This window comes from Mustela lutreola, chromosome 1 (assembly GCF_030435805.1).
Source record: "Mustela lutreola isolate mMusLut2 chromosome 1, mMusLut2.pri, whole genome shotgun sequence".
NCBI lineage: Eukaryota > Metazoa > Chordata > Mammalia > Carnivora > Mustelidae > Mustela > Mustela lutreola.
The window spans coordinates 258,837,863-258,861,429 of record NC_081290.1 but is presented as its reverse complement, the minus strand read 5'-3'; the positions used below and the strand labels follow the sequence as shown (position 1 = coordinate 258,861,429).

At 36.9% G+C, this 23,567-nt stretch overlaps 1 protein-coding gene across 5 annotated transcripts in view; it reads left to right on the top strand.

Moving 5' to 3' along the window:
• DCDC1 (doublecortin domain containing 1) overlaps positions 1–23,567 on the top strand; it is a 439,498-nt gene that overhangs the window by 350,513 nt on the left and 65,418 nt on the right. For all 5 annotated transcript variants that reach the window (XM_059138743.1, XM_059138722.1, XM_059138732.1 and 2 more), the window contains 4 exons: positions 11,929–12,110; positions 16,256–16,354; positions 20,645–20,744; positions 22,658–22,793. In XM_059138743.1, the coding sequence (XP_058994726.1) occupies positions 11,929–12,110; positions 16,256–16,354; positions 20,645–20,744; positions 22,658–22,793 (517 nt within the window). The remainder of the gene's footprint in view (positions 1–11,928; positions 12,111–16,255; positions 16,355–20,644; positions 20,745–22,657; positions 22,794–23,567) is intronic.

Sequence of the window (23,567 nt, the reverse complement as noted above, 5' to 3'; positions counted from 1 at the left end):
CCTTATGTTGCACATATGAGTGAAAACGTATGATAGCTATCTTTCTCTGCTTGACTTATTTCACTTAGAATAATACCCTCCAGTTCCATCCATGCTTGATACAAATGGTGGGTATTCATCCTTTCTGATGGCTGAGCAATATTGCTTTGTATAGCTCCATATATACAAAGCTACATATATATATATATATATATATATATATATATATATATATGTAGATATATATCTACATATATATATATATATATATATATATATATAAGCTACATATATACATATATCCTTGAAAGGGATCTTGGCACAAAACAAACACATTAATCAGTGGAACAGAATAGAGTCCCCTGAAATGGACCTTCAACTGTTCAGTCAACTAATCTTTGACAAATCAGGAAAGAATATCCAGTGGGAAAAAGACAGTCTTTTCAATAAATGGTGCTGGGAAAATTGAACATCCACATGCAGAAAAATAAAATCGGACCATTCTCTTACACCATACACAAAAATAAACTCAAAATGGATGAAGGACCTAAATGTGGCACAGGAATCCATCAAAACCCTAGAGGAAAACATAGGCAATAACCTCCTTGACATTGGCCAGAGTGACCTCTTTTAAGACATGTCTCTAAAGGCAAAGGAAACAAAAGCAAAAATAAACTTTCAGGAATTCATCGAGATAAAAAGTTTTTGCATAGGAAAGGAAACAGTCAACAAAACTAAGAGGCAACCAAGGGAATGGGAGAAGATATTTACAAATGACATCACAGATAAAGGGCTGACATCAAAGATCTATAAAGAACCTCTCAAACTCAACACCCAAAAAACAAACAATCCAGTCAATAGATGGGCAGAAGACATGAACAGACACTTCTCCAAAGAAGACATACAAATGGCTAACAGACACATGAAAAATGTTCAACATCACTAGCCATCAGGGAAATACAAATCAAAACCACAATGAGATACCACCTTAGACCAGTTAGAATGGCCAAAATTAACAAGACAGGAAACAACAAGTGTTGGTGAGGATGTGGAGAAAGGGCAACCATCTTACACTGTTGTGGGAACGCAAGCTGGTACAGCCATTCTGGAAAATAGCATGGAGTTTCCTCAAGATGTTAAGAATTTTATTGTCTTAAAGCGTCCACAAAATATTAAATTGTTATGGGTAGCAAATATTTATTTAGATTTGGCCCTGTTTTTCCTCTTTCTTATTATAATTCCTTTTTTAAAAAAATTTTTTTTAATTTATTTGACACAGAGAGCCAGAGAGAACAAGCAGGGGGAACAGCAGAGGAAGGGGAAGCAGGCTCCCCAATGAGCAGAGAGCCTGATGCAGGACTTGATCCCAGGACTCTGGGATCATGACCTAAGCCAAAGACAGATGCTTAATGGACTGAGCCACTCCGACACCCCTTCTTATGTCTCATTTCTTCCACCTGTGATTACTTTCTTTCAACCTCATATACCTTTCTTTTAGTTATTTGTAGCAAACTCTTTCAGTTTTTACTTATATGAAATTGTCTTTTCCCTTCCTTTATATAAGGTATTTTCACATAGAAAATGAAAGATGTCATCACAGACTTCTAACATCCATTATTGCTATCTGGTAGTCATCTATCATTCTAATTGTTATTCCTTTGAAGGGTAATCTCTATTTTCTCTGACTGCTTTTAGAATCTTTCCTTTCCTTTGGTATTTTTCAGTTTCACCACAAAATGTCTGAGAGAGGATTTCTTTTTATTGTTCCTGCTTGGGGCTCCTGACTCTGTGGATTGTTATCATGCATCATTTCTGGAAATGTATCACCCATTTTCAAATATTCTATCTCATATCCTCTCATTCCATTTTTACAGAAAACCCTGATTATGTGTAAGCTAAAGCTTCTTATTTTGACCTCCATATCTCTTAACCTCTTATATTTTTCACATCTTTGTCTGTTTATGGTACATTTTTGCATCATGCTTTCAGGCATATTTATTTCAGATAATTAATTTTCTCTTCATCTTTATCTCATGTGTTTTAAACAAGTGAGGGTCAGGGGTACCTGGGTTGCTCAGTGGGTTAAAGCCTCTGCTTTTGGCTCAGGTCATGATCCCAGGGTCTTAGCATCCAGCCCTGCATCGGGCTCTCTGCTCAGAGGAGAGCCTGCTTCCTCTTCTCTCTCTGCATGACTCACCACCTACTTGTGAGCTCTCTCTCTATGTCAAATAAATAAATAATAAATAAATATCTTTAAAAAAAAAACAACAACAACAACAAAACAAAAAATGAGTGAGGGTCAGCCTGTATTATGACACTCAATGAAGATTATTTTTCTCTTCTCTAAGAGAAAATGTTTGAGAAAGTCTAGTTTACTTGCAGCCACCTGGAGGGTATTATTTCTGGTTTGCCTTTTCCATGAAATTTAGCCTGTGACTCTTGTTTTATGAGGAGTTTTCTGTTAGATCTCCCACCTTGGCTAGGCCCAGAAATTTGCCTCCTGGGTTCTTCCCCTGCAAGACCATGGAAACAGAAACTCAAGTTTATTGGGGTTTGTCAAATTTACTAAAAATAAAATCCAGTTTCAGGACTCCATTTACCTCTCTGGGTCCCTAGTATATTTTACTTTATTGCTATGTCAATGATGCACTCTAAAGATTTTTTAAAACGATTTTCTCCTGATTTTTTAGTTGTTTTGTCATGTTTTCTGGGTTCAATCAAGTTTTCTCTTTCCCCTTAAATCATAATTTCCTATGCCTCCTTGCTGATTAAATGAGTCTTAGCACTTTAGGAAAAAGATAGATGGAGTCTGAAACCAAGAAGTCATTACTTAGGCCCCAAAGATGTTCTTATATTTAGACTTACATTTAGATGCTCTTATATTTAGCAGTAAAGCAACAGTTTAGATAGCTGAGTTTCACTGAGTGAGAAAAGAGTTCTTCAAAATACCAGAGGCTCGGGGCGCCTGGGTGGCTCAGTGGGTTAAGCGGCTGCCTTCGGCTCAGGTCATGATCTCAGGGTCCTGGGATCTAGTCCCACATCGGGCTCTCTGCTCAGCAGGGGGCCTGCTTTCCTTCCTCTCTCTCTGCCTGCCTCTCTGCCTACTTGTGATCTCTCTCTGTCAAATGATTAAATAAAATCTTTAAAAATAAAAAAATACCAGAGGCTGAGGGTTGGGCACCCTGACCAGTGGCTAGGTGAATTATGTGTCTGAGATTTGGGTTTGTAACACTAGTGAAAACCAACATAGAGCCAAGGATAGAAACATGGCGCTGAGAGACCAATAGACCCAGAATAAGCCAAGAAAAAAAAAAAAAAAAAACCCAAAACTGTGAATTTCACTAACTGTAGATTTTTCTCCAGAGGTTCAGGAAAAACAGAGTCTAAAACAGAGAGAGCAGGCAGGATAATTTATACCTTAACTGGTAGTGGTCAGATGCCAGCAGGTTTCCCAGTGGCCAAAGACCACAAGAGGCACATACTTAGAGGCCTCGGAGGATCAAGGCCAAGTACTCATATAAAGACCATGGACCCCTATTCCGAGCGTATACAGTTTGTTGAATTTTCATCTACCAGAAACCACACTGGGAAGCAGAAGGGAGGAGGCATGTTCCTTAAAAAAAAAAAAAAGTTCTGGTAAAAAATTTGAAACTTCAATTTGACTGAGTTTGTATACAAAAGGATATAGCTTAAAAAAAAACAAATAAAAAATGCTGTTTCAAGTTGGAAGAAACTGGAACACCTCTTATTGGAATATCAAGTTTTCACCATCCAGTGGAGTGGGAGGTAGACAGGGATGCTTCACAAGGAAGTATTCTTTCTTATATAGGAAAAGAGAAAAAATTATAATTATTGCAAATTTCATTGCAGATATTGTGCTTACATTTTCAAATTTCAGTATATAAATAAAGTAATTTGGTTAGTTAATTAAATGATGTATGGTAATTATATTAGGAAACCTAAGTTAACTTGGTTCCTTTAAAATTTACCATTAAAAAGGTACATTTTTGCTAATGACCTGAGATTTGACAACTAAATGGTCTTAGGAATAGAAATGGACTACTCCAAAGTTCTATTGCCATTCAAACAGAATAATAGCTTTTGGGTGGAGGGATAAGACTACCCCAACAAAACTCTGGTCCTCACTTTTAAACCAAGAGAAAGGACTAAGGCACTAAATTAGCTAAACTAAGACAAATAGACCATGTATTTCAAAATGACTCAGCCTGAGTACAGTTACTTCTTGCCATGTCTGAGGAAGAGAAGAAAATACTTACCAAGCAGGGAACTCAGATAGTTCTTACTCAGATACAATCTGTTTCATTTAAAGTCTGGATCCATTCTGTCTGAAGGAACCATATTTTCTTCCAGTCCTGTTTCTACAGAATGGATTTTTTTTAAGCAAAAAGATGGTATTATCAGTATATAATGAAATGCAATTAAAGTTTTACTTGAAAGAACTTTCCAGGTAAATAAGCTGCAGTTAGGAAATGTGACCTTCATGTTGTGGGGATTCAGAACATTTCGGTCACTATAAGCATATGTATTAAATTTATTACAGATTTAATCTTCCAACATTACGACTTAGCTAACCGTTATTTATAATTCTCTGCATCCTTGCCAACATCGGTTGTTTCCTGTGTTGTTGATCTTAGCCATTCTGACAGGTGTGAGGTGATATCTTCTTGTAGTTTTGATTTACATTTTCCTGATGATTAGTGGAGATGAACATCTCTTCATGTCTCTGTTGGCCATCTGTATGTCTTCTTTGGAGAAATGTCTGTTTATGTCTTCTGTTCACTTTCTAACTGGATTGTTTATTTTTGGGGGGGTGTTTTCTGGGTGTTTTAGAAGTTCTTTTTATATTTTGAATACTAACCCTTTATTAGATATGTTTGTAAATATCTTCTCCTATTCCATGGGTTGCCTTTCAGTTTTGTTGATTGTTTCCTTTGCTGTGCAAAAGCTCTTTGTTTTGATACAATCCCAATAATTTATTTTTGCTTTGTTTCTCTTACCTTAGGAGACATATCTAGAAAAAAGTTGCTACAGTTTATGTCAGAGAAGTTACTGCCTGTTCTCTCCTAGGGTTTCTATGGTTTCAGGTCTCACATTTAGGTCTTTAATCCATTTTGAATTTATTTTTGTGTTTGGTGTAAGAAAGGGGTCCAATTTCATTGTCTTGCATGTTGATGTCCAGTTTTTCCAACACCATTTGCTGGAGAGATTTTTTCCCTGTGGACAATCTTTCCTGCTTCGTTGAAGATTAATTAACCATATAGTTGTGGGTTTATTTATGGGTTTTCTGTTGTATTCCATGATCTGTGTGTCTATTTTTGTGTCAGTACCATACCATTTTGATCACTATGGCTTTGTAATATAACGTGAAGTCCAGAATTGTGATAACTCAAGCTTTGCTTTTCTTTTTCAAGATTGCTTTAGGTATTTAGGATCTTTTGGGGTTCTGTAAAAATTTTAGGAACATTTGTTCTAGTTATGTGAAAAATGCTGTTTATATTTTGATAGGGAATACATTAAATATGTAGATTGCTTCATGTAGTATAGAAATTTTAACAATGTTTGTTCTACCAATTCATGAGCATGGAACGTCTTTCAATTTCTTTGTGTCATCTTCAATTTCTTTCATCAGTGTTCTATAGTTTTCAGAGTACAGGTCTTTTACCTCTTTGGTTAGGTTTATTCCTAGGTATCTTATTATTCTGGTGCAATTTTAATTGGGATTATTTTCTTAATTTCTTTTTCTCCTGCTTTCTTATTAGTGTATAGAAATGCAACAGATTCCTGTTAATGAATTTTGTATCCTGTGGCTTTACTGAATTTACCAATTCTAGCAGATTTTTAAAAAGATTTTATGTATTTATTTGAGAGAGAGAGAGAGAGAGTAGCAAGAGAATACAAGCAGGGGAGAAGCAGACTTGGGGAGCCTAACATGTGGCTTAATCTCAGAACCCTGGGACCATGACCTGAGCTGAAGGCAGATGCTTAACCAACTAAGACACACAGGCATCCCATTTCTAGCAGGTTTTTTGGTGCAGTATTTTAGGTTTTCTACGTAGAGTATTATGTCCTCCACAAACAGTGAAAGTTTTGCTTCTTCTGTATCAATTTGGGTAACTTTTATTTCTTTTTTTGTCTAATTGCTATGGCTAGGACTTCCAGTTAATGTGACAGCAGTTTTTTAATGAGAAGGCTATTCTGCCCCATCTCTCCCATTTATCCAGCTCTAGTTTCATGATCATTTATGTCTAAAACTCGTGCAAATGTTGATTTTCTCTGAAATGCTTAATATCTTTGCTGTAAAAGAGCTACAGGTAAGTTACCAACTTACTTCTTAAGTTACGCAAATCCATTCTTTCACCATCCCTTACATTAAGTGAAATCTTGAATCACTGGAACATCCCAAATGAAACTATATAATGAGTTTGTCATAACATATTTCTTTCCAGTAGTTCTAGTAAGGGAGAGTGGTCTGATGTTTCTCCATTCATAATAATAGATACATGTCTCTATAAACACTTTATGGTCTGCCCTTTGCAACTTAAATTCCATACAGGTAAATGGATCTCAGTGAAGGCCAGGAATATGGAAAAGCTTTATTAATTCAAATTTTGCTTGTTTAGAAATGTGATAAGTTAGCTTCATTGTATGCCATTGTTATGAACATGTTTACTAAACAAAATATTATATTATTATAAAGAAAAAAACACTAAACTGGCAAGGACTCTACTCATGAGATTTTTAAACATTTATGTATACTGCTTTCTCCTAATTAAATACAATTAATGTTATTTACTCACTGATTTCACAAACAAATTAGGACATTATATTTGGATGCATCTCAGAATATTTAATTTCCACAAGCTTCAGACTTTGTTTATAACTTATCTAAAGTGCCTTTTTTGTACTATATGATTGATTTTTCAATATAATTGTAAGATTTTAAAAACTTTTTGAGAAAATAAATTAGTAATTTTTTCATATTATACTAGCTTTTAAAAAATGGTCTCCTTTTCCATAAACGAATGGCCATGCATCTTGGTCTGTATTAGTCTAACAGGCCAGCATGTCTCCCGAACCCACCTGTAACTTCATCTTTGTCATGTCAGTTAGACACTGTTAGGACAGTAGAACAACCCCTGTAGTGATAGTCTGAGCTTTCTGCCTGTGTATTCTGAACTTCTTCTTCCTCTGGGTATTGGTACCCATATCCCCTTTAGGAAACTTCTTCCATTTATAGTTCACGTGGATTGTGGTGTCTTTGCCTGAGCTCCTCAGAAGACAGAACCTGAGGGAAATGACTTATGTGCTACTCCCTTATTAGGATGCACAGTCTCAGGGATAAGCAGGGAAGGAAAGAGAGCCAATATAAGAATGTACTATCAATCTGTCCTCCAAGAAGCCATTTAAACAGTGATCTTCTGGAGGAGAAAAAAGAAAGAATTTATCTGTCAACTTCCATTTCTTTTAGGTCAAAGGTTTGCCCAAGTTTACACAACAAGAATGATGGGTCAAAAATTCAAATTCAGAAAGTCTAACTCTACAGCCCAAGCTCTTCGCCTCTTCACAGGATGCTCTTCTGAATGTTAGTCAGTGATAAGAGTGAAGAAGAAAATAGAAGCAAAGACTGGGTGTAGGGGATGTTGTAGGCAGCAGGAGAGGAAGGACAGGATTTGCAATTTTTGATTGACCTGGGAAGGCTTCATTGGTGATACTTGAGTAAAGATCTGTAAAACAAGCAGCTCTTTAGGGCAAGAGCATGCCAAGAATTGCAAAAAAACCTGAAATGGTGTCTTTGAGGAACAATGAGGTAATTATGGCAGTAGCAGTGTGAGTGAGGGAAAGAGCAGTGGGAGATAAGATGAGAGAGAAAAGTTTGGGTACAGATTCTGCAGAACCTTGTACACCATTTTAAACATTTAGCTCTTATTAATATGGGAAGCCATTGGAGGCTTTGGAGTCAGAAGTGATGTGCTCTGACTTAAACAATAGTAAGGTCATTGCGATAATGGAGTAGAAAGGGGCTGAGGTGGAAGTAGGAATAAGTAGTTAGAAGGGTTTTGCAATTTGTAGGTGAGAGAAACTAGTGGACCAGGGTGGTGGAGGTGATGAAGAGCAGATGGGTTGTAGATATATTTTGAAAGTAGAAGCAGGTTTTGCTGATTGATTATGTCAAAAACAAACAAACAAACAAACAAATAAATAGAAAAAGCCTTATATTGAGAAATCTAAATAGATATTTTAACTCATGAGACAAAGAAGAAATCATGATGAACATCTAAAAAGGAAATACTGTAGTGCTCGTTTCGGCAGCACATATACTAAAAAGGAAATACTGTATTTACAATCAAAGCAAAATGTGTGAGATACAGCTAAAGCATACTTGAAGGAAATGTATGAACTTAAAATACTTAAATTACAAAAGAAAAAAGGCTAAAAATAATGTGTTAAGCTTCCAATTTGAAAGGTTAGGAAAATATAGCAAAATAAACTCAAAGAATTAAAAAGAAGGAAATAGGAATTATAAGAACAGAAACTGATACAATATTTGATACATACAAAACAGAATCAACAAAGTAAAAAACTCATTTTGAAAACATTAATAAAATGGATATATCTGGCTACACTGATTAAGAAAGAAATGGTAAAGGTAAATAATACTAAAAATAAAGGAAAGATAAAAATATAGATACTGAGAGATTAAGAAGATAATAAGGATTAGTAACTTTGTGCTAATAAATATTATAATTTAGATAAATAGAATGGTCAAGTTCACACACTTAAGGAACTTAGGATGGAATCAAGATTCATTATGGAATGACTCTTCCATAAGGAAGCCCATAATTGTAGAAGAAACAGAATCAATAGTTAAAATCTCCCCACAAAGAGAACACCAATATCAAATGGTTTTATTGGCAAATTCTACCAAAGGTATAAGTAGCAAGTTTTTCAGAATAAAAAAAGAAGCAACAGTTTCTAACTCATTTTTTGAGGCTGGGATAAACTTAATACTAAACCTTGACAAGGTGCATATAAGAAATAGAATGCTAATTTCATTTATGAACATACATGTAAAAATCCTAAAGAAAACAGTAACAAGTTGAATTCAGCAATCTATAAAACAAGATAATACATTGTGACCAATTTGGATTGGTCCAGGAATGCATATTAGTTTAACATCTCAAAAAAATCAATTAATATAATTAACACATAGCCAGGGAAAGGATAAATAATCATATGAGCACATCTCAATAAATGCAGAAAATAGACCCTTCCGTGATTCAGTGGACATTCAAGAAAAAAATCTTAACAAAATAAGATTGATAGGAAGCTCTGCAGAACATTTATATCCCACACAGACTGTTAGAAAACTAAGCAAGCTGATTTATAAATGTATATGAAATATCAAAGGGCTAATAAGAGCCATTTTCCAAAGAATAACAAGGTGGGGTAGTTGCCCTATTAGATATCAAACTTTAATAGATATAAATGTATTATAATCAAGGCAGCATTGTACTGCGCAGGGTAGGGAAATCAACAATTGAAGAGAATAGAGTGCATAGAAACAGATGTACACTTATATGGAATTGTGATATTTTATAGAGTGGTCATTGCAGTGGGGAATTAACTGCTGCCAGAACAATTGTTTTGCAGATAGAAAAAAATGAAACAATTGAGACCTTGGCTTAACAATATCATCTCTGATCATCTGTTCCTTCATTTACACTTCTTCCACAAATATTTATTTTTGTGACTGGCCATACCATCCACCCAGTTGCTCAAGCTACAAACCTGGGAACAATTAACACTTCCCTCTCTTTATCCCTGTCCTTTTACTTACATTTCCTTTACTGCCCTAACCCCTATGGAGGCTTCAGCTCCACTACATGGCATTTCTTTTCTTTTTTTAATTTTAATTTTTTATTAACTTATAATGTATTATTAGCCCCCGGGGTCCAGGTCCATGAATCACCAGGTTTACACACTTCACAGCACTCACCACAGCACATACCTTCCCCAATGTCCATAACCCCACCACCCTCTTCCTACATCCCTCCCCCGGGGCAGCCCTCAGTTTGTTTTGTGAGATTAAGAGTCTCTTATGGTTTGTCTTCCTCCCGATCACATCTTGTTTCATTTATTCTTTTCGTATCCCCCAAACCCCCACATTGCATCTCCACTTCCTCATATGAGGGAGATCATAAGGTAATTGTCTTTCTCTGATTGACTTATTTCGCTAAGCATAATACCCTCTAGTTCCATCCACATAATCGCAAATGGCAAGATTTCATTTCTTTTGATGGCTGCATAGTATTCCATTGTATATATATACCACATCTTCTCTATCCATTCATCTGTTGATGGACATCTAGGTTCTTTCCATAATTTGGCTATTGTGGACATTGCTGCTATAAACATTTGGGTGTACATGCCCCTTTGGATCACTACATTTGTATCTTAAGGGTACAGTAGTGCAATTGCTGGGTTGTAGGGTAGCTCTATTTTCAACTTTTTGAGGAACCTCCATGCTGTTTTCCAGAGTGGTTGCACTAGCTTGCATTCCCACCAACAGTGTAGGAGGGTTCTCCTTTCTCCGCAACCTTGCCAGCATCTGTCATTTCCTAACTTGTTAATTTTAGCCATTCTGACTGGTGTGAGGTGGTATCATATTGTGGTTTTGATTTGTATTTCCCTGATGCTGAGTGATGTAGAGCTCTTTTCCTGTGTCTGTTGGCCATTTGGTGGATGTCTTCTTTGCAGAAATGCATGAAATTCATGCATTTGCAGAAATTCTTCTTTGCAGAAATTCATGTCCTCTGCCCATTTCTTGATTGGATTATTTGTTCTTCGGGTGTTGAGTTTGCTAAGCTCTTTATAGATTTTGGATACTAGCCCTTTATCTGATATGTCATTTGCAAACATCTTCTCCCATTCTGTCAGTTGTCTTTTGGTTTTGTTAACTGTTTCCTTTGCTGTGCAAAAGCTTTTGATCTTGAAGTCCCAATAGTTCATTTTTGCCCCTTGGCGATGTTCCTAGGAAGAAGCTGCTGCACCTGAGGTAAAAGAGGTTGCTGCCTGTGTTCTCCTCAAGGATTTTGATGGATTCATTTCTCACATTTAGGTCCTTCATCCAATTTTAGTCTATTTTCATTATACTGCATTTCTAAGTTAGGTTCTTCTCCTCTGTCATCATGTCATACCCAGTACTCTGTTGCTATTGTATTTATACCACTGTAATTGCCAGTTTATTTCTGAGTAAATTTCTGAAGATTTGCTGGAAATTCGTTGTGGAGGAGTATTCTGTCTAGTTCAGTTTTATTTCCAGTGTCCACCACCGTGCCTGGAATATAGTAAACCATCAACTGATATTTAGAAAATGCATAAATAAATAAATAAATAAATAAATAAATAAATGAAAGATACACAGTAAGTGAGTTCTGCAACTAAAACATAGGAGATCGGTCTAAGTTATTTTGCCATCTCATTTTGGTTTTTGGAGAGTTCCTCAAATGTATTCTTCTTTGCCAAATAGATCTAGTTTAAGATAATACTACATCAGGCTATGATAAAACCACTGTTCATAATTCTCCACATTGATTAAAGATACTTCACATACAAGCAAAAATATCCCAAGCTAATTCGGTTTTATCTTTTTAGAATGTTGATTCTCTGAAAGGAACTAAGTCTTCTATGTTGTGACACAACACAGGTTTTACACACATTTAAAAAAACTACTAATCTTAAAATTGTTCCTTTTTAATTAAATGAGACATCTATTAGAATTGTCTGGAACATCTTAGATGATCCCCAATACATTTTTTGATGCATGAATGAAAAATTAAAGGTTTAAGTTATGTGGTTAATTTATTTTTTATATCTAGAAATGACTGTTCTTGCTTATCATCACATTCTTGTTATTTCTTTCTGAAGGAGTTTGATTGGCCAATAGAAGGACTGCTTATTCCAAACAGTCCTCCCATGAAGAAATCTATCTGTAAGACCCCAGAGCTGTGTGTCCCTGTGAGGCTCAGAGTTCTACGGAATGGAGACAAGAATAAAAACAGAGCCTTTGTTATAGTTGGTCCAGACATCTCACCTGGACGGAAAATACAGTAAGAACATTTTGTTCATCCTTCTCATTTCTAATTTGTACAAATTTTTGTCTTTTCTATGGATGTATTTCTGGGAGAATTCTGTGTTTATTTTTAAAAAGGGATCCCAAGGTGCCTGGGTGGCTCCATTGGTTAAGCAACTCTTAATTTTGATTGAAGTTATGACCTCACGGATGTAGGGTCCTAGGATCAAGCACTGCCTCAATCTCCTCACTCACTGGGGAATCTGCTTGAGATTCTCTCTCTCTTCCTCTCCCTTTGCTCCTCCCTCTATTCACTCTTTCTCTTAAATAAATAAGCAAATCTTTAAAATAAATAAATATACAAATTAATTTAAAAAAGGGCTCCCATGTTGATATTTGGAGATAAAAATACAAACTGAGATTTAATTAAAACTTGTCAGGAACTTAATTTTAACTCTTCTGGTTGAAGCTAAGCACAGGAGAAAATAATGAGTTAGAAATGGGTAATTCAGATATAAAAAAAGTTCTGGGATCAACGTCTATTTTGAATTAGCATTTTGCTTGAGTTTTATTAATGTGTTTCAAAATAACTGAATTCATAAATTGCTTCTTACAGATTATATAATTCCTTATTTAAATTATTATTGTACATTATTATTTACATTCAGATCTTTGGGATATTTAACAAGTGAATATAGTTCTCAAAATATAACTTCATGTAATTTATTTCTCTGCCTTGGAATAACATTTTAAAAGCTTATCATTCTAGAAAAACATCAATCTGCTCTTTAGCTTATGTTATAAGTTGGCATAAAATCTTCCCATGCAGCCAGAATTTCTCCAATATTGGAGAAAAATCACTTGCTGTATTTTCATTACAATTTATGACAAAAGAAATCGCAGACCAGTGCAAAGCTGTAATGTAAAGAATGAGTTAAATACATTGTTTCTCATATTATTAGCAGTGATGTTAATGTTACCTCCTGACCTTTCTTTTGAGATGTTTAGAATATTTGAGGCTGCTGATAATCGTTTAATATTACTTTCTTCACATTGATTAAATATACTTCATACATCGCTGAACAATGAGTAACATTCAGATCGGCTGTCCACTGAACTGCCTGTAAAGATGATAAAGTAAAATATTAATCTTGAAAGTAAAGTCAAGCCTGAAATTGAAATCTTTGACGCATACATTTCATAATTAGCTCGTTCTGCTGAATGTAAAATGTGAGGGTAATGCCCTTAAAGTAGCATATATGACTTTTTAACATCCAAAGTTAATAAATAATTTTTGTCCCTTCCTCCATTTATTTTTTCACACTATATCTTTCACTGGGGCTCAAAATTATATACAGATTTTATCTTTTCCCATTAATGTTTTATTTATTTATTTATTTATTTATTTGACACAGAGAGAGAGAAAGAGAGAGAATCACAAATCAGCAGAGAGACAGGCAGAGAGAGGGGGAAGCAGGCTCCCCGCTGAGCAGAGAGCACAATGTGGGGCTCAATCCCAGGACACTAGGATCATGACCTGAGCTGAAGGCAGAGGCTTTAACTGAGCCACCTAGGCAACCCCCATTAATGTTTTAAAATGCATAGTTCAATCAGGTAATCCAAACAGAATTTGAGAGATTTGTTAATTTGGACAACAGTTCCACCAGAAAGTATGTGAAACCCTCTGATCATGGAATGGTTTGCCCTAATTAATTAAGTATTCACTTTGTTCACTACATGAATTAATTATCCCCCCCAAATTAAAGTACGCTGGCATATACTTGACATTAAACTCTTCTAAAGATACATTAATTTTTCTTGGTCATTTCAGAAAATTTTCTACAGAATCAATAGCATTGTTTGGCCCAGAGCTGTACGTAAATACAGGTTAACAGAAGGTTCAAATGGGAAGAGTTTTGGCTAACATTACAGGGCAGCTGCATTTCCCAGTTCCAGAGGACACTTTTCACATTATGTTCTATACAAACAGCATCCCAGAGTTGTGCAAAGTAGAAGTCCTGCTGTGCTACTTTTCATATAGCCAAGCTAAATATTTTCTCTTTCAGAAGAAATAAATGCTAATGACAGGAAGGAGTACATTACTTGTATTAACTTGAAACTTGTTTGTAAGAAGAAAGATAGCTGGGCTATTTCGTGTCTTTACAAGCAAAATCAAGCTAGAATGATCCATTTTAACCAAATCTTGCCCTGGTTGCATGCTGTCCTTTAGTTGCATAATGATTCATTATAGACAGTTTTAAGGGAAATTTGTTGTTGCGGGTTCCTCTATCTACAAAGCCAAAGGGAGATCAGATATCATTTGTTTGTGATTTAGCCGATCATTACTCTTGGTGAGTAACAAGATCTTGTCAGTTAGTCTTGAACAGCAGCTGTCAAATTCAAATAAATTAAAACCATTGTGATTTCCAGGTGAATTTCATCTCTCAGAATAGCAGGTTAAACAAGGAGAATTTTATTAGTGACATTTTAAGGAATTGTAAGAGGAAAGGCTCAATATGTAGCTATGTGATAAAGTTTATACTTTTACATAATTTTAACGAGTAAGTTATTACTAAGTTATGATCTCTGGACTCTCTTAAGCACCTAACTATAGCTTTTAAGGCCCTTTGTGAGCTGTTCCTGCTTATTTTTCTAGTTCTATCTCTTATCAACACTCTCTCCAATTCCCACTCCTGAACCCCTGCCACTCATCAATACCTTCCATCTGCCTTAAAATAATAGAGGTGTTCTGAGAATGAGTTCGTACTTCGTTTCTTGATGATGACACTACTCACCCCTGAATAAGCTGAAGCTTCTATGTTCCCCATTGCTCTGAGCATGTGGGTTTTTCACCAGCATAACTCCTACCACTCTGTGTTGTGATTATCTGTTTATATTTCTGCCCATGAGACAGGACAGCAGTGATGTGTTATTCATCCATATATGTGCTTTCTGCTATGGTCTGGTCATGGAAACAGACAAAATGTGTGTCCTCGTTAATCAAGGCACTAAGCCATTTTATTTACCACAGGATATAGGGCCCACAATAGGCCCTAAATTAGTGCTTATTGAATTTATTTATTTATTCACTACACTTGATTACCATTTTTTGTGAGTGAATAACTATATTTGACCTTTTTTTTAATTCAATAAAATACAGAGATTCTAAAAATACTCCAGATAATTTTCTAACTTGAAAATTTGAGCAGATACATATTCCAATTAAGCATTTGTTCTATGATCATTATTTTTTTTAATTTTTTATTAACATACAATGTATTATTAGCCCCAGAGGTACAGGTGTGTGAATCACCAGGTTTACACACTTCACAGTATTCACCATGGCACATACCTTCCCCAGTGTCCATAACCCAACCACCCTGTCTCTATCCCCTTCCCCACCGCAACCCTCAGTTTGTTTTGTGAGATTGAGTCTCTTATTTGTATGACTATTATTTTTTTAAAGATTTTATTTATTTATTTGACTGAGCCCAAGGCAGATGCTTAATGACTAGCCACCCAAGCACCCCTCTATGACCATTATTAATCACTTTACTGTTTAAAAATTTTTAGGTTTGGATTAATAACCTAAATAATATGTGAATAAACATATGAATATGAACAATATATAAAAAAAACAGGCAAAATGAATGTAATCTCTGCAATTTCTTTAAAACTGATAAATCCCCACCTCAGAATGTTCAGCATTTTTCAGAGGATTAAAATACTGAAAATTCATTTTCTTATATAAATTGTTCATAGTATAAATGTTTATAAACACAATTTAATTGCAATAGTTTTTGAAGTCCTTTTTTAAATGTTTATTTTTTTAATATTTTATTTATTCATTTATTTTTAGAGAAAGAGAAGAGAGTGGGCAGAGGGGCAGAGGGAAAAGGAGAGAGAGAATCCCAAGCACACTCTGCGTTGATTATGGAGACCTACCAGGGTTCTCAGGACCCTGACGTCACCACCTCAACCAAAATCAAGAGTCAGACAATTAACAGACTGACCCACCCAGACACCCCTGAAATCCTCTTTTTTTTTTTTTTAAGGAGACATTTTATTTTAGGACAAATAATAATAAGTTAAAACCTTGTGATTCTTTCGTGTATGTAAAGATAAAAGCTAATTGATAACATATACTGACATATCAGTCAAATCTTGGACCATTTGTTTCAGAAATGTTGACGTTAAAAGGGAAAAGAACGTGAAAAACCACATTACTAACTATTTTGAAACAGAAACAACCCAGACTGAATTTCACCAACTTTTGGAGAGGTAAATACTTAGTATCTTAAATGCAAAGATGTTTTCCATTCTAGTGCCTGAATAATTATATATATATTATTCATATAACTCTCTCTCTATATATATAATTATATATAACACACAATACAAAATACATATGTATCTGCATAAGAAAAATGTTGTTAATACAATGATTTTGGAGTTTTTAATCTGTGAAATATATAAGCTGTGTGAATTTATGATATCAGTGCTAATTAATAAATTTTTGCCCCAAATGTCAAAGGCTGGCAATTTCCCTTAGCTCCTGAAATACCAACTCTGTAAATATAAATTATTCCCATTAAAAAAAAAAATCACAATTGTATAGCACTTTTCTTTGGTTTACATCTGTTTGAATTGAAATCAGTACTTATCTACTTTAAACCAATTTTTAAATGTCATCAACCTATATCATATTTGTGAAATATGTTGTAATTTTCTTTTGATCAATATTTTCCTACCAAAACAAGAATTATTCCCATAGAATTTGATAACTGTTTAAAGGTAGACCACCAGGTATAAATGTTTTGGCAAAATATGTCTTATTGAATACAGGGGGCAATCTTACATAATATAAGGAAATTATGCTAATTTTAATTTTATAACTAGCTCCAGACAGTTTAGATTATCTTTTTTTGGTGGTGGTTCTTCCACCTCCAAAGCCAAAAGAAGATCTAGTAGTGCAATAAGCACTATTTTTCAACAATAAATATGAAACTTTTAGTTGATATTTTAAGTTTTAGGAAGCATGGTATTGGAAATACCACTGTATTAATGGTCAAAGGGATTGATTTTAAACTCAGGTTTGCCATTAACTAACTGGAAAACTTCAGCAAAGTGCTCCCCTTCTCTGAGTTCCATTTTCCTCTTTGTAAAGCAGGATTGGATGAAGAGGTAAGAAGAGAGCACCAAAGAATTTAATTCTTTTCAGTATCTGTTTTACATCAACGGGTGTCAGATATTCTACTGGAGATTGAAAGGGAGGGGGGCAAGACATCCCTTGCTCTTAGGAAACTCCTAAATTGTTGGGAAGTCATTGTGCTTAGGGAAACTGTCAGAAAGCCTCAGAAGGCAGTATTTAATTGTACAGAAGTGAAAATAATCAAGGGATCATTTTACAGATGACCAGGAAGGAGGAGGAACCTGGTGAGGGGCAGCTGTTAGGGAAGTCCACACAGAGAAGAGAGAAAATGAGAGAGACCTAAAAAGACAAAGATACAATGCAAGAAGATAAAGAAAAGAGGAAAGCATGTATCCATAGCTTTGGTATATTTTGCCACAATATTGAAATAACTGGAAGGCTGTACTGGGGCTCCTGAGGTGGGTCTTCTTGCTAATGATCGGGAGAAGGAAGTCCCCACTCTTAACGAAACTGTAGCGATCTGCAGACCTGGGAGACAGACTTGCTCCCTTCCACCCCTGCGCTTTTGTCCCAGGGGATCCTGGGTTGTATTGAAATACAGCACCCAAGGTACCAGCTCCACTTGCCACTCCACCTCCACTCTCGTCCTGACAGAGCACGAGAAAAGACTGGACTTTTCTGGACTCCCTATAAATCGGAGTGGTTGCCAGTCCTAACTCCTGGTGTGCAAGTCAGAGGACCTTATTCATAGGACCTTTGCCTCCATGTGGTGGAGAAATCCTGGACCGTTTGCTCAGCACCTCAGCCTCAGTCTCCTTGCTATGTAAATCAACTATCTCATTATTCTATGATGGTGGCCTCTTGGGGGGACCCTCTAGTGCGTGAAGGACTCAGATTTAGGTTTGAATTTCAGCTCTCCTCCTTGTTAATATGCAATCTTGGGCAAAGAAATTAACCTCGGCTCCGCTTCCTCATCAGTAAAATGGGCCTCTCAGAAATGATGTGAAAGAGAATTGGGGTGCCTGGGTGGCTCAGTGGGTTCAAGCCTCTGCCTTCGGCTCAGGTCATGATCCCAGGGTCCTGGGATCGAGCCCTGCATGGGACTCTCTGCTCAGCGGGGAGCCTGCTTCTTTTCCTCTCTCTCTGCCTGCTTCTCTGCCTACTTGTGATCTCTGTCTGTCAAATAAGTAAATAAAATCTTAAAAAAAAAAAAAAAAAAAGAAATGATGTGAGAATTAAGTGAGAGTAGCTATGAAATGCTCATAGTGCTTGATCCATTTTGATAAAGTGCTGCTGACTGGTTATGTTCCAGGCACTTTACAGATATCCATTCATTTAATCTATAAAATATCACTGTGAGATAAGTGCTACTATGTCTTTTTATTGATGGGGCAAATGAGGCTGAGAGAAGTTAAGGGACTTTTTCAAGTTTACACAACCAGAACAGGAGATCTAGAATATGAACCCAGGCAATCTGATTCCACATCCACATGCCTCCTCAGGCACTTAACGGCCAGTTCCTTTCTTCTCTCTCCATTTATGTTGACTGGCATGTGATCAAGTTGGAGGAATTAAATAGAAAGGAAAAGGCTTATCCCAATCCTCTCTAAACCACCTCCATGAGCCAATTAAATTCAGCACTATTAAAACCAGGGTTTCAAAAAAGGAAGGGAGATTTACCAACCACCCATTCCTTCTATTCTCCCACTCGTTGTCCTAAAACAGGATATTCCCATAGTCCAAATGTTCTCCAGGAAAATGTGAGTAGGAGCAGACATGATAATGGTAACTCTTCTTAGGTCATGCTATAACTGCCTGGACCCACAAAGATATCCATTTTGGGAAAGTAGAAAGAATCAGTTTGGGTCTTTGGACAGCAAAGAAAGAGAATCAAGCACATCTTGTGGCTGGGGGCTCAGTCTTCTTATAGTTCCTTTCCATTCCCTCCCTATGAACTCCTGTGGTCCACCGACTTCCAGAGCTATGACACAAGAGGCAGAGACTTAGGTCTCATTGACTTATTTCCTTCTAAGACCTCTCAGAGAAATGGAGAGCCTAATTATCTGCTCAATTGCTTTATCCCATCTAAGGAAATAAAATTGAGAAACAGTCTTCATATAGTTTAGCCTTCCTGATCAGCATAACGTCGCTTCTAATTCACTTACTATAGACAGTATATTCTAATGTAAAATATATTTAGCAAGAATGCTTTATTTTCTTTGTTCCAAAGGTGGGATCATCTCCACAGTCTTTTCAACAGCCCCATCACATTCCTTTATCCATCCTTCCTCTTCCCTTGCAATTTGGCCTCCTTACTACTCTCCTGAACCGGCTGTGTAACTTCAGGCCTCTCCTACTTCAGTGTACCTTCCACCTGTCCTACAGCTAACTTTCCACAGAGCAGATCTGATAAAACCACACCTCTACTCTTCTACCTTCAAAGACTTCCTGCTGTTTATGGGCTAGAGGTCTATTTCTTAGCCTGGTATCTTAAGTGCTTTCCATGGGTTCCTGTCTTCTTTTCCAGCTTTATCTGGCTCCTGCTCTCGTCCATACACTCAGATCCAGCTATACAAAACACCTCTAGGTCCTAATCCTTCTTGATCAACTTTTATTCATTTGAAAAGGCCCAACCCATAGGTGTTCCCTGGAGAATCAGTCGTTTTGTTTTTCCTGTGTTCTCACAGCTCCTTGGCTGGGTGCCTATGACACGACCCACTCCTGCATATTATACTTCAGTTGTTGACCTGTCTCTCCCCTAACAAGAGAGGGAGCCCCTCAGGGAACAAGAAAACAGTATCATTCATTTTGATATCTACAGGGCAGGCCAAATGCTTGTTTGGGGTCTGGGGTGTGGAAATCACTGTTGACTGGTTCGCCAGGGTAAAAGTTACTGTTTGAAAGGGAATTAAAAGGCTGTGGAGATCACTTCTAGTGGAGGGAGATGAGAAACTGCTTGGTGATGGATATGACTCTGGGAAGAGTAGAACTTCCACAAAAAAAAAAAAGCCAAAGAAAGTGTTTTAGGTAGAAGGAAGAACATGAACAAAGGCACACAATTAGAAAGTATGCAGCATATTGAAGAAGGAAAACTCAATCATGATATGCCTACTTATTTGTTGATCATGCCTGGCACTGTGCTAAGCACTTTTCAAAATCAACCTTCAATCCTCACTAAAACCCTAGAAGATAAGAAATTGAGGCTTAGAGAGGTTAATTTGCCCAAGTCCCACAGCTTGGATGGGGGGAATGAGTCTCCAGAGGGGTCTGATGGGCTCCAGGGCCCACCTCTGGGTGGTCTCACCAGTCTGCAGCAGGAGTGGGCACTGATGGTCCAGACCCTTGATTTCTCACATTTTCTCTCCTCTCTGCCAGAAGCCTTCTATCTACAAGCTCAATTTTTGTGTCTCTTACTACAGGTGCACTGAAATTTTAAATTTACCTTCTGCAGCTCGGAGATTGTTCAATGAAAAAGGAAAAGAAATCTTTGCCTTAAAAGACCTTCAAAGGGATGAACTGGTAAAGACATGAATGTGAAACTGGAAATATGAGCCATACATACAACTGAAAGACAAATGTTTTAACAGACAGGACTTCCCAACACTAACTGCTTCTCCCCTTATTTTCTCTGAGTTAGCCTTACTCAGCAGCCCTCAAAAACGCATGCCAACAGCTCAGGGAGCTGTTGTCAGGCATGATTTTCAGGACTTTCTCAGAATAAACTCATTTAAGGATCAGGACGACCCTGTGGAGTGGGTGCTGTCATGATCCCCACTTTAGAAATGAGGGTGGAAGCTAGACAAGACCGGATTATTACCCACTTCTGATTTCTGTCTCCCACTCTGAAAGGCAGATCCTCTCTTCTTTTTGAGGCTTTCAAAGTGTAGTTGTTTAGTGTCCTTACTAAATGATAATTTCACTCTTCCAGAAAAAAATTTCATCTAGTGTTTCGCACAACCTACCTGGGTGGCTGGAGATGACTGAGAAGAAGGACTTGAGCAGTCAGCCTTTTCTCCCATTTATGGAATTTGAGATATCAGCCCGAAAAGAAAACTTGCCTGACCGATGCCTGAAATTCTTTGAACAGAGAACCGAGCTCACACCATAGTAGAAGTACTCAGTTCAGGCCCTGAATGTAAAGACCCCTTGAGCGAGTCTTAAACCATAGTACTGACAACTAATAGCAGAAGCAGCATGGCAGAGGGGAAAGTCTGTGTTCTTGGAACCTGGGGAGATCTCTTGAATTCTAACACTGTCACTGCCAAGGTTTTAGTTTGTTGGTATTTAATTTTTTTTTCTTTGCTTTTGCTGGTGTGTTAGCTCACTGTGTTATTTCAGAAAGAACGCAAGGTAGATTGCATTTAGACCTAAGATACAGAAGGATAAATTTCATGGAAGGATAAGTAGATGGGGCCATCAGGGCGAAGGGAGTATGAAAGGATGGAGCCAGGAGTGACTGTTACCAGATTCCATGCATTTGCTTGAAACAAACCTGTCACTGTTCTGGGCAGCTGACGCAGAGACAGAAACATCAACAGTTACGTGTGTGTCCAGAGGAAAAAAGGAAGCCTGTTGTTCAAACAGAAGAAATTTTTGAGAAAGTTTTTCCCAAGTCGTCATACAGCGGTGTGTATAAGCACCATTGTGGGGCCACGGAAGAGCACCGAGTGGCATTTTTCTTCCTACTGAGTGTTCTCAATACCTCCCTCTATTTTTTTCTTACTTCGAAGAAGTACAAATTCATTGAAGAAATAAATATAAGCAGCATGAAGAACAGCTATCATCTATCATCTCAATGTCTAGAAATAGCCACATTAATATATTACAAGTTCATTTATACCAGTGGTTGTGTCCAACTTCTTCTGCAAAAGATCAGTTAGTAAATATTTACAGACCATATGATCTCTAATGAAACATCAGCTCCTGCCATTGTGAAGCACAAAAGCAGTGACAGACAGCGTGGAAATGAGTGGGCATAACTGTGTTCTAATAAAACTCTATTTACACAGACAGGCAGCAGGCCAGATCTGGGCCTCAGCCATAGTTTACAGAGCCCTAATATCTACCTACCTCCCTTCCCCCCCTCCCTCCTGTCCTTTCTTTCTTTCCTTCCTTCAAAAAATTATTGCATAAAACTTTAATTTGGAAAAATTTTAGATTCACAGGAAGTTGCAAAGGTAGTATGGAGAAATGCTCTTTTTTTTTTTTTTTTTTTTTTTTTTTTTGGATAGAAAACCCTTGAGATCCTTCAAAGTTGCTACATTCACCAACAGTTTTCCCTTTTTATTCTTATTAGTCCATAGCATCATGGTTTGTTTAACCATTTGCCTATTATAGGACATTTTGTTTGTACTTTTGGCTGGGTTTGGTTATTACTGATAACACTGCTATGAACGGTTGTACACGGGATCAGAGATTCACTTCTTTGCTAGGTATATGCTTCATGTGGAGAACACTGGATCAATCCTGATGTGTCCACTGCTCAGCAAAAGAAGCAAATCTTCCTGAGGAACTTAGCATCAGATATTTCTAAAATCCAAACTTTCTGCAGTATACGTAAGATAGAGGGTAAGCATTAGAATTATTTACCATAATATATGTGGCCAAGATTAATGCTTGATCCTGCTTTTTTAAAAATTAAATTTGTTGAAATAGGTTGTATTTCACTCCTATATCCTGCTGTTTAGCTCTTTAGACAAAATTATATATTTAACAGGATTGCATATTTTAATTCACACTACACTTTGGATGTGTAAAGAAAATGTAATTTATTTTGTCTTTAACAAACCAGGAATTCTTTGTTTTTTGTTAAGAAAAACAAAATTTCCAGTCAGGTTTAAATTTTGTCTCATCCGTTAATTTAAACAGTCCCTTTAGGGAAATCTTTCAGATTCCCCAGTCCCCAGAGTCTCTCTTTAGTTCCTCTCTCAGATGGAAGGGAGTCTTGCTTTCTGAGTCTTGGTGACTGATGTCCTTGGCTGGGTGACTGTGTTCCATTCTTTTGGCCCAGGCAGTGCTTTGGGCGGGTGATGCTTCCTGCCTGACTCAGACTCTACACTGCTCCCTTTGGCCCCCCTGAAGTCTGGCTATGGCTGAGTGTTCATCTCTGTTCTTACTACAGTTCCCCTTCACCCCTCCTTGACAACCACTTCTGGAAAGCTCTCTAGCATGACTCTCAGCAAGTCTTGGGTCAGGGCTGCATGCCTCAGAAACCAGATCCAGGCTGACAGGGTTGTGCCTCAGGTTGGAATAGTGAGGGCAACTAGAGAGGTGACTTGTCTCAAGGTTCTGAATAATGGCCAGTGTCCTCCATGTTTCCTTGGTGTAGCTTAGATGCCCGAA